Source organism: Jaculus jaculus, chromosome 6 (genome assembly GCF_020740685.1).
Source record: "Jaculus jaculus isolate mJacJac1 chromosome 6, mJacJac1.mat.Y.cur, whole genome shotgun sequence".
Classification (NCBI taxonomy): domain Eukaryota; kingdom Metazoa; phylum Chordata; class Mammalia; order Rodentia; family Dipodidae; genus Jaculus; species Jaculus jaculus.
This window is the reverse complement of record NC_059107.1, coordinates 98,526,930-98,539,315: the sequence shown is the minus strand read 5'-3', so window position 1 is coordinate 98,539,315 and position 12,386 is coordinate 98,526,930. Positions and strand designations below refer to the sequence as shown.

The 12,386-nt window shown below is 35.1% G+C and overlaps 1 protein-coding gene across 1 annotated transcript; it reads left to right on the top strand.

Annotated features, from left to right (window-relative positions):
* The first annotated feature begins 975 nt into the window (after positions 1-975).
* Positions 976-1,935, top strand: LOC101601373 (olfactory receptor 6C76). The gene has a single exon (XM_004650478.2). The coding sequence runs from the start codon at positions 988-990 to the stop codon at positions 1,933-1,935; it is 948 nt and encodes a 315-aa protein (XP_004650535.1). The 5' UTR covers positions 976-987.
* Positions 1,936-12,386: the final 10,451 nt, after the last annotated feature.

The window sequence follows — 12,386 nt, the reverse complement described above, 5'->3', positions numbered from 1 at the left end:
TACATTGTCAAAATTGTGGGTAGAGTATGTCAGGATTCTGGACGATGTGAGGAAAGTCAAGATGAAAATTCTTCTTTGGGTGTTTTGAGATTACATATCAAAGACTTTGTGAGAGAGTGTACATTTGTTTCTCCATGCGTGACTGACCCACATCATGAATTATGACCTAACTAACTTGCATGTTCTAGATTTAACTTTATCCATCAATATTTTGATAGTAGGTGAGTATTTTCAACTCACTTTCATGCAATGTATTCAGCTTTCATTTTCTTCTCATGCAGTTCTTTTTATATCACTTTCTATTTCATATATATAACTTCATATATTCCATATAGTTTTCAGCTAATTTGATAAATTTAAATATGTTAAATGATAATTTATAGTCAGTAAATGTGGGGAATGTGATATAATTCTTTAATATTTATACATCTATCATTTAGAATGACCTGGTACATGTTACTGGCAGTTGTGTGAGGTAGTCCTAAATAACATTAAAATGTTTGTGTGTTTTGTATTTAATTGTTGTATATTAAGTATTTGCAAATCACAATAAGTGAAAGTTAGTGGGAAGATTTTCTTTGTTTTATTAATCAGGGATGAATATTGGAGAGTTAAATCTCCAGTGATGTGTGAAAATAAAATTTATGGTGAATAAAAAAATGGGCTACTGTTTCTGTATAGCACTCCTTTAAAAGATATAATTATAGTTTCTTATTCACTATTTTTATTTTTGTCAAGCAAATACACTGTAAAGATATTAACAGAATTTGTATTGATATTTCTCAAAAATATTTAGAATATTTTTCTAGGAATTAAGTTGGTCACTGATTTTCATGATGAGTAAGAATTTTAATTCATGGAAAATATTGTATATGAAAAGCATAATGCTTTAAAATGTATGCGGATGTTTGTTTCTCTTCTTACTAATGTTTTTTTTTTTTTTCCTATGTTCACTTTGTCAGACCTGCTATAAGCAAACCAGCAGTAATGAGAAATAGAACATTAGTGACAGAGTTCATCCTTCTTGGTCTAACAGATGACCCAGAACTCCAGGTTGTGATTTCCTGTTTTCTATTCCTCACCTATGTGCTGAGCATTACTGGAAATCTGACTATCATCACACTTACTTTGCTGGATTGCCACCTAAAGACTCCCATGTATTTCTTTCTCAGGAATTTCTCCATCTTAGAAATTTCATTTACTTCTGTGTGTAACCCCAGATTTTTGTACAGCATTCTAACTGGGGACAAATCTATTTCCTATAATGCATGTGTTGCTCAGGTATTTTTCTTTATTTTCCTTGGCTCAACAGAGTTTTTCCTTTTAGCTTCTATGTCCTATGATCGCTATGTGGCTATTTGTAAGCCACTACACTATACAACCATCATCAGTAACAAGATCTGTTACCAACTGATTGTCAGCTCTTGGTTGGCAGGTTTCTTGGTAATTTTTCCTCCATTAGCCATGGGCTTAGAGCTAGAATTCTGTGACTCCAATATCATTGACCACTTTACCTGCGACTCTGCCCCTCTGCTGCAGATCTCCTGCTCAGACACAAGCACATTAGAGCTCATGAGCTTTATTCTAGCTTTGCTCACCAATGTGGCTACATTGGTGCTAATAATTCTCTCCTACTCCTACATTCTCAGAACAATCCTGAAAATCCCCTCAACCAAACAAAGGAAAAAGGCCTTCTCCACCTGTTCCTCACATATGATTGTGGTCTCTATGTCCTATGGAAGCTGCATCTTCATGTATGTGAAGCCATCAGCAAAGGAAGGGGTTGCTTTGACAAAAGGGGTGGCTATCCTCAACACATCTGTTGCTCCTATGCTGAACCCATTCATTTACACTTTGAGGAACCAGCAGGTGAAACAAGCATTCAATGATGCCGTGAGAAAAATATTTGCCTCAAGAATGTTGACCTCAGCATAATTCAGAACTAAAACATACACACAAATTTGACCGGTAAAACATTTCCCTATTTCGGTTCTTTTTGGTTTTATTTTTATTACATCTTTGGCATCTATTCATGCTGTTTTTCATGAATTCATGGACTTAATCATCATGGAATAATTTAATTCATTTTTATATGATACAAAAATAGGACTAAGATAGTAGTTTTGTATATTACCCTTGTCTTCATGATATCTATCTATCTATCTATCTATCTATCTATCTATCTATCTATCAATGAGTACATATATTTTGAACAGAATAAGACATTGAGTTGTTGAGTTAACTTGATTCATGCATGTATTAGTGCTTTGTGCATATGTATACCATTTCTTTTTCTTTTGGTGGTATATGCAATTGAGTACACCCTACCTATGGTTGTTATCATTTTTAAATGATGCATAGGGGAAACTTAGACATGAGATGTAGGAATAACTAGTTTACAAACAAACAGTAAATTAAAACTTAAAAGTCAAAAAGATGGGGTTAATTTTTATATGAGATACAAAATTTAATTTATAATGTACTTATCACCTATGCAGAATTTCAAAATAAAATGATGCTTGTGATAATGATACCAAATCAGTGAGAAATAATTAATTTTGCAAGTTATTGTCCCTAATTTGTTGTGTTTATTATTATTAATGGGTGCTTAAGTAAGAAAATTGAACTATGACTTTAGAAACAACTTAATGAATGTAGATCTAGTACATTTTTATAAAACATTTATACTTAGATGAAGTGTTTGTCTTGAGAATGGCATTCTGGGCAGGCTTGCTTTTCTGAAGACAGTGATTTACCAGTCTACATCTGTACAATGCTCTCTCTAATTACATTATTTTATATTCATGTCAGTGGTTAATTTTGGTAAGTTCTATTGATTATGCTACGTGAAATGATATTAGTTATCAAATAGATATCACAAATAAAAGACAAGCAAGCTTAGAAGAATAAAAGACTAATAGATTGAAAATATAAGTAAAACATGCAGGATGTAAGGAATTTCTGCTTAGCTAAGAAGCTAGAAAGAAGACTAGCTACATGTATAACCATGATTTATATTACTGATTATGTACATATGCTTCTGTTGCCTCCTAATTTTAATATAATAATTTGTTTCTGTTATTTCTTTACTCTATGAAAATATCCTGTCACTTGACAAGTAGTAACCTCTCTACAGACTCTAATACCCTCATTTTTAAAACATATTTTATATTTTATTTATTTACTTGAGAGAGAGAAAGATGGAGAGAGAGAGAGAGAGACAGACAGACAGACAGACAGACAGGGAGAGAATGGGTGCACCAGAGCCTCCAGCTACTGCAAATTAAATCCAGATGCATGCACCCCCATGTGCATCTGGCTTACGTGGGTCCTGGGGAATCAAACCAGGGTCCTCTGGCTTTTCAGACAAATGCTTTATCTGCTAAGCCATCTCTCCAGCCTTCCCCTAATTTTTAAATTAAAAAAATTAATTTAAACAAAAAAAGAAAAATTTAATTTAACAGCTTCCATAAGGTATAATTACTATATAAGATACTGTACACATTTAATATATATAATTTCATGTTTTGACATGTGTCTACATCACTGAAAATATCACCACCATTAACGTAATAAACAAGAGTTTCTTCCTGCCATCTCTTTAAAAAAATGTATCTTATTTTTTAAAAATTTATTTATTATTTCCCAGGAGAGAGAGCTAAAAAGAGAGAAAGGAAGAGAGATAGAATGAATTGGGTGTACCAGGGCTTCTAGCCACTGCAAATAAACCCCAAATGCAAGTGCCACTTTGTGCATGTGGTTTTATGTGGGAACTGGGGAATCGAACCCAAGTTGTTACATATTGCAGACAAGCACCTTAACTGCTGAGCAATCTCTCCAACCCCATTTCTTTTTTTTATTTGATAATAACATTTATAACAAATCTAAACTTTTCTAAAATTTTAAATGCACAACAGACAACTGTCAATGATAAACACAATGTTGTCCACTAGATCTCTAGAACTTGTTCACCTTTCATAGCTGAAACTTCACACCATCAGTTAGCAGCTCCCTACTAGAAATCATCATTCCGCCCTGTTGTTGAATTTGAATGTCTGAGTACCTCACACATAAGGAATTCTATAACTGGTGTATTGAGTATGTGTAGTGTCTTCCATGCTCATCTATGTTACTGCACGTGGCAATATTTCCTTATTACTTTCTGCTGCATAATATCCTACTTTATGAATATGAATTACGTACTTGCTTTTCTCACTAGCATACAGGTGGATATTAGGGATTTTTCTTACCTTGACTATTATGAATAATGGTATAACATAATGAAGATTTTGGTATGAGTTCTTTTGAATACATATCCATGAATGTAGTTTCTTGAAGCTCTGTTTTTAATGTTTTGAGGAACATTCATGATTCTTACCAACAGTGTAAGCTGTTCCTGGTTTTTCTTTAGCTAACACTTGTTACCTTAAGTTTTTTAGTTTTAACATATGTATATCTCACTGTGGCTGTTTTGTTCTGTCTTTTCAAATTTTAATTAACAACTTCCATGATTATAAAAAATATCCCATGGTAATACCCTCCCTCCCCCACTTTCCCCTTTGAAACTCTACTCTCCATCGTATCCCCTCACCCTCTCAATCAGTCCCTCTTTTATTTTGATGTCATGATCTTCACTTCCTATTATGATGGTCTTGTGTAGGTAGTGTCAGGCACTATGAGGTCATGGATATCCAGGCCATTTTGTGTCTGGAGGGAGCACGTTGTAAGGAGTCCTACCCTTTCTTTGGCTCTTACATTCTTTCTGCCACCTCTTCCGCATTAGACCCTGAGCCTTGGAAGTTGTGATAGAGATATTACAGTACTGAGCACTCCAGTCACTTCTTTCCAGCACCATGATACCTTTTGAGTCATCCCAAGGTCACTGCCATCTGAAGAGAAGATTCTTTATCAAAAGTGAGAGTAGCATTAATATAAGGGTATGAACGTTAAAAGAAGTGGTTACTGGGTAGTTGATAAGCATAGTATATAAATTTAGCCAGACAGCAGCAGACGTTACACCCCTAGGGCTCATGACTACCCCTGTTTTAAGTTTTCAGTATCAGGGATGTATTCCCTCCCATGGAGATTTTAGTGTCATAGCAAAGAAAACTTTGACAAGAAGCTTCATGTCATGAAACTATCCCATATATTTAGTTGTAGAAATACTGTTTCAGGGAATGTAAGTCTTTAATACAATTGAATTTATTTCTCTATATAGTATAAGACAAATATTTATTCTTTTCCATCCAGTTTTCACAATTCTATCAATGATTGAAACAATTCCTTTCCATTTGTCAACCTTTGATATTCTGTCAATGAAGATCAATTAATTGTCTGGGCATGTATGAGCTTATTCATGACCTTGCTGCTCTGTTCAGTCACACAGTTTTAATTACTGAATCTTTTGAACATATTTTAAAACCAGAAAGTATGATTCCTATAGATTTGTTCTTTTTAAGATTGATTTGGTTACTTGGAGATATTTTGGCATTCTCATCTATTTTTTTCTATTTCAGTTAAAATGATTTTTGCACCGAATCTGTATATCACTTTATGTAAAATGCACAACTTAACAATCTTATCTTTTAGCCCATAACATGGGATTCTTCTTTTATTTATCTTTTTATTAGGTTTTATAGCTTTCAATGTAGATGCCATTCATGTCTTTAAATAAGTTTATTTTAAAATAATTTATTCTTTTTCATTTTACTGTAGGTTGTTTATAATTGAGCTTTTTGTTACTATGTAGAAGTGCTGCTTGTTTACTTTTACAATGCTGAGGATTTAGCCTAGGGTCTTACACTGGGTAAGAAAGCACTTTCACATAGATTGATATTCCCAAACCCTCACTTTGAAACAGGGTTTCACTAAGAAGCACAGATTGTACTTGATTCCTATCTTGGCTTCCTATGTACCTGGGATTACAGGCCAGTGCCACCAGGTTCAGGTTGGACCTGATTTTCAGTTTTTTTTTTGTACTTTTCAACTTTACTCACTTTATCACTTCTAGATTTTTTTTTGTGTGTGTATGTGTGTGTCTGTTGTATTATATGCATTAATGCTTTCTACATATAAAATTACATCATCTAAAAAGATAATTTTACTTATTTTCTTACTGGATGCTTTTTATTTGTTTTCTTATCATTGCTCTATCATTTCCAGATGTGAGAGTGGAAATATTTGCCTTGATTTTGAGCTTTAAGGAAATGCATTTGTAGTGACTGTAGGTGCTGGTGTGCCCATGGGAGGACTTCAGTTTTGAACAAAATAACAAAAATTAGTTGCAAAGAAGTAAAGAAAAATGATGTTGCAGCTCATTTGTGGGAATATTTTCAAAGTTATAAGAAGAAAAGATATTTAAATTACTCAGTAAGTTCTAATGTTCTGAGCAAAATGAATGTGCAGGATTTAATTTGAAGTTTTGCTTTTCATGTTGATATTCCTTTTTTGAGGTTATATTTCTTCTGTAACTATAGTAAGTAGAAGATGGCCATGTGTTTGTGACATGGAAGGCTTGAAGCCTCATTGTTGGATCCTGTTAAGCCCCCTCTACCTCACTACTCATGGGTCTGATAGTTGAATCTCATTCAGGGTTCAATTTTTTTCTATATGCAGTTGTCTATGGTCTGTCCTAGAACAAGCTTGGGCTTTTACACATCATGGATTTTGGGCTGAAATATTATTCAAGCAGACAGAATCACAAAGCATATTTGCTATCATAATCTACCAGTAGAACAGTCATTTACTTTTACTGAGATTTAAAGGAGAAAAGCTAGACTTGTCCTGGAATGAAATGTCAAGGCTTTATGGAAAGAGTAAGTTCTCTGTGATATTTGACAATGTTACTTCACTGTGCAAAATATGATGTGTCACAGAGATAAATCCTTAGCCATTGAGTCTATTCCCACAATGAAACCTTACAGGATGTTTTCATAGCATACAATGTCCATGCATTGAGGAAATAAAACTGCATTTATGTCATATTGGAAATGTTTCTACAGGGGAGAAGCAGACACACACCTTCCTCTAAAATAGGGCTCAGATGGCAGAACAAAGTAATATTATACCAATACAGCTCAGTGAACCAGTGAGTTTATTTGGGGAGGGGTCACTTGACCTAAGGGCTGAGTCTTCAATTCTGTTCCATTGGTCTATGTTTCTATTCTTACGACAGTACCATGTTGTTTTTGTTACTATGGCTTTGTAATACAGCTTTATATTGGGAATGGTGATATCTCCAGAGGTGTTTTTATTTTCCTGAGGATATGTTTGGATATCATAAGCCTACTGCAATTCCATATGAATTTTGAGATAATTTTTTTTCTATCTGTGGAGAATAATGCTGGCATTTTGTTTGTTTTTTTTGGTTTTGTTTTTCAAGGTGGGGTTTTACTCTAGCTCATACTGACCTGGAATTCACTATGGAGTCTCAGGATGGCCTCAAACTCACAGAGATCCTCCTACCTCTGTCTCTTGAGTGCTAGGATTAAATGCATTCACTACTATACCCAGAAATGCTGGTATTTTTTATTAGTACTGCATTATGTATACTGCATTTTGTATAATTGCTATTTTCACAATATTAAATCTACCTTTCCAGTCCAGGAACATGGGAGGTAATTCCACCTTTTCAGTCTTCCTCAACTTATTTCTTCAGTTTTTTTTTTTAATGTTTTCATTATATAGGTCTTTTATATCCTTGGTTAGTTTATTCCAAGTTATTTAATTTTTGTTGTTGCTATTGAAAATGGGACAGCCTAACTGATTTCCTTCTCTATATATTTGTCCTTTGAATATAAAAAGGCTACTATTGTGCATTGATTTTGTATCCCACCACTCTACTGAAGGAATTAATTACCTTTAGAAGTTTTGAGATGGAGACTTTCGGGCCAGTTATGTACAGGATCATGTCATCTGCAAATAGGGCTAATGACTTCTTCCTTTCCAATTTGAATCCCTTTTATTTCCTTCTCCTGTCTTATTGCTTGGGCTAGTACTTCTAGTACTATGTAGAGTAGACAACTTTGTCTTGTTCCAGATTTCAGTGGGAACTCCCCGAGTTTTTTCTTATTAAGTATGGTTTGGGCTTTGGGTGTTTTATATATAGCCTTTATTGTGTTGGGATATAAGCCCCCCATGCATATTCTTTCTGGTGTTTTGTTCATGAAGTGGTGTTGTATTTTGCCAAAGGCTTTCTCTGCATCAATTGAGATGATCATGTTGTTCTTATGGTTGAGTTTACTTATGTGGTGTATTATGCTTACCTATTTCCATAAGTTAAACCACTCCTGCATCCTGGAATGAAGCCTACTTTATCAAGGTGGATAATTTTTTGATGTTGAATTTGTTTTGCAAAAATCTTGTTCAGGATCTTTTCATCTAAGTTTATTAGGGTTATAGACCTATAGTTCTCTTTCCTTTACACATCTCTGGCTGGTAAATTTGAGACTTCTCTTTTTTTGCTTGATCAAAGTAGACAGGGGTTTGTCAATCTTGTTTATTTTTTCAAAGAACCAGCTCTTCATTTCATTGATTTTTGTAAATTGTTTTCTGAGTTTCCTATTTGTTAATTTCTGCTCTAATCTTGATTATTTATTTTCATCTGGAGGTCTTTGGGTTAGATTCTTCTTGTTTTTAGTGCCTTTAGGTAGAAAGTCAGGTTATTAATTTGGGATCTCTCTGTCTTTGTAATGGAGGGATTTAGGGCTATGAATTTTTCTCTTAGGACTGCCTTCATTGTGTTCCATAACTTTTGGCAGGTTTTGTTTTCATTATCATTAAATTGTAGGAATCTTACTATTTCTTTTTTGCTTTCTTCCATGACTCATTCATTGTTTAAAAGTGTGTTGTTTAGTTTCTAGGAGTGATGGAGTCCTTGATGTGTCTCTTGTTCATTTCTAGCTTTAAAGCACTGTGATATGACATGATGCAGGGAGTTACTTCAATTTTCCTATCTTTATGGAGGCACACTTTATGACCTAATATATGGTCAATTTTGGAGAAGGTTTCATAGGCTGCTGAGAAGAATGTGTATTTTGTAGAGTTGGAGTATAAAGTTTTGTAGACATCTATTAGGTCTAGTTGATGTTGTTGAGCTTTATTAGTTCCCTGTTGATTTTCTGTTTGGATGACCTGTCTATTGATGACAGTGGAGTATTGAAGTCTCCAACTAAGATGGTGTTGGTGTTTATTTATGCTTTGTTTTCAAGTATGTTTTTGTTTTATAAGCTGTGGTATACCTGTATTTGGTGCATACTGATTTATGGTTGTGATGTTATCATGGTGGATCATTCTCTTGATGACTAAGAACTGGCCTTCTTTGTCCTTTTTGATTACCTTTGGTTTGAAGTCTATTTTATCAGATATTAATATAGTAATGCCTGCTTGTTTCTAATTTCCATTTGCTTGGAATATCATTTTTCATTTTTTCAGCCTGAGGAAGTGTGTATCTTTAGTGGTTTGGTGGGTCTCTTGATGAAAACAGACAGAAGGGTCCATTGTTTTGTTCTACCCTGTTACCATATGTCATTTGATGGCTAAGACCATTAATATTTAAGTTTATTACTGTGAGGTTCAAATTAACCACTGCTCTGATGAGGTGCTTTATGGGTTTTGTTGCTTCCTTGTATCTTGTTCATTTTTGAGCCTGGTCTATTTTTGGTTATTGTGGTCTTCTTGTTTGGCTGTTGAGTTTGGTTGTTTGACTCTCCTGTGTGGAGTATTCCCTGAAATATTATTCTCTGTAGGTTTGGCTTTGTGTTCCTACAATCTTAGAGTTGACTTTTATCATGGAAATTTTTTTCTTTTACCATATATTATGAGGGATACTTTTGCTGGGTAGAGTAGCTTGGGTTGGAAGCCATAAGTTCTTAGACTTTGAAGTGTTCCATTCAAGGCCCTTTTTGCTTTCAAGGTTTCCATTGAGAAATCTGAGGTAATTCTGACAGGATTTCCTTTGTATGTATTGAATTGTTTCTCGCTTGCTGCTTTTAACCCTCTCACATTATTTTCATTGTTATGAGTTTTAACTATGATGTGCCATGGGGAGTTTCTTCTTTGGTTCTGTCTGGTGTTCTGTCGGCTTCCTGTATCAGTATGGGCCTCTCTTTTGGAGATTGGGAAAATTTTCTTCACTAGTTATGCTGAATATGTTCTCTATGCCTCTGGTCTGTAGTCCTCTAATTCTGGTACACCCATGATCTGGATGTTTGGTTGTTTAAGGGTACCCCACAGCTCCCTCATATTCTTCACTTTAGTTTTTGAACTTAGCAAAATATTCGATCTCCCAATCAATTTCTTGTCTTGTCTTCCAGGTCAGAGGTGCTGTCTTCTACATGATAAACTATGTTAGCAAGGGGTTCTATGGAGTTATTTTTTTAATAAGTTCTATGTGATTGTTGTTTTCTGCTGTGTTATTTTGCATTCTGTTTTGAGATATGATTTCAGTTAGAGTTTTGATTTTCTTGATGCTCTTAGGAATTCATTCTTATATTTGATCAAGTCTTTATTAAGCTTAATCAATTGGTTTTTGAGATTTTCCATACCTTGGCTCACTTTCAGTTCATTCATATCTCTTCTGAGGGTTCTAATGTTTTCTTCAAGACTACTGTCAAAAGCTGAATGCTCTAAGAGAGGATTCTGTTCAATTTCATTGATATAATTGTTAGTTTTTTGATGGTGTGCTTCCAGTTCAGCAATTCTTTTGATCGGGTTCTCATTGGTTGTTGTGTTTTCATTTTGGAATTGAATTTCTGTGGAAGTTTCAGTGATTTCGTTGAAAGCTTCCATGGTCAGACCAGGCATCCTTAGTGGAAATCTCTCAGATTTCTGACTTTTGTTGGCTTTTTTGCATTGTGGTATTCCCATCCTGGGGAGACACTTTATTCTATTGAGGAAGAAGTAACTTTTTGTCCTTGTAGGATCTTCAAAGGCTGTTCAGTTTAAGATGTGAACCAGATTGGTATACTGGTGTATGATGGGGTTATAACGACAGATGCACAGATTGTGGAGATTGCAGGTACATGAAAGGTACCTGGGGAACTGGGAAATCTGTCCTACTCACTCCACTTGTATGTACTCTTCAGTTCATGGTAATCACATGTTGGGGAACCAGGAATCAAGAAGCTGGAGAGCCCTAAGCATGAGGCCTGCTCTTACAGTGGCCCATGCACCCTCTGACTCAGGGTAATAGGAATGTCAGTACCGAGGGGCCAGTCAGAATGCCAGGGTAACAGGCTTATTTCCACAGCCCCCAGACAGGGACCAGGCCTCCCCTAGGCAGGTACAGGGGGACCTACAGGGGCCATGAAACTGGGCGGAGCTAGGGAACAAGGACCTGGCCTACTCACTCCTTGCCTGGTACACACACCCTGTGGCACAGGGTATCCAGAAATTGGGGACCTGGGGTACTTCTGTCAAGACAGCAGAGCAAGGGGTCTGCTTCTTCAGCAAGCTCACAGGGCCCAAGCAGCCCCAAATCAGCCACAGCAGGACCTACTGGGATCAGGAAACTGGAAGGATCCTGGGGGAATGGGGATCTGGCCTACTCACTCTTCATCCTCCATGAACACCTCTGATATATTTTATAAAAAGTCTATACAATCAGTTCTCATGTATTAAGTCATATTGTAATTTTGATGCAATTTTAATATTCATTTTGTTTGAATAGTAAAATAATATCACACAAATAATGCATAATTCAATTGAAAGGAAAATAATCATTTATTTTCTGTAAGCATATGTGTGAAAGTTTGTGTGTGTGCAGGTGTGTATGCATGTGTGTGTGCATTCATGTGGAGGCCAGAGGATAACCTTGGGCATGATAATATTATGCAACTTTATTTATTTATTGTATCCATTTTGAGAAAGAAAGACAGACAAAGAGAAACAGAGCAAGGTCTATTATGAGAACTCACTTTTTAAACTTTCCAGTTCAAAATTCTAGTTAATTATAAATTTGTTCAATTAATAAATTCAATTTTAACACCTTGTTGGATTCACAAATAATCAATTTATATTATATTATTAATTTTATTATATGGTATTTGTGCCAGTACAATGAATTAGAATCTTTCTGAGCCTATGTCTCCAGCAGTCACTCATTCATCTGAGAAGTAACTATTCACTGAAGGAGACATTGGTGTTAGAACTCTGTGCTGACTTAGATTGGGCAATGGCATTCTGATAATATTTCAGCTTGTGATTGCTCAGTTTTAGAATATACTGTGGCAATGAAGAAAACAGCATGAATCACAAATAAGGGCATGGTAAGGAAAGGATGAAGTCTATTAGGAGTTATTGAATTGAATGCTATTCTAATCCATTTATAAGTCTGACAAGAAGATTAATTAATAGCTCCTGAGATAAGAGATGATCCACTTCGAGGT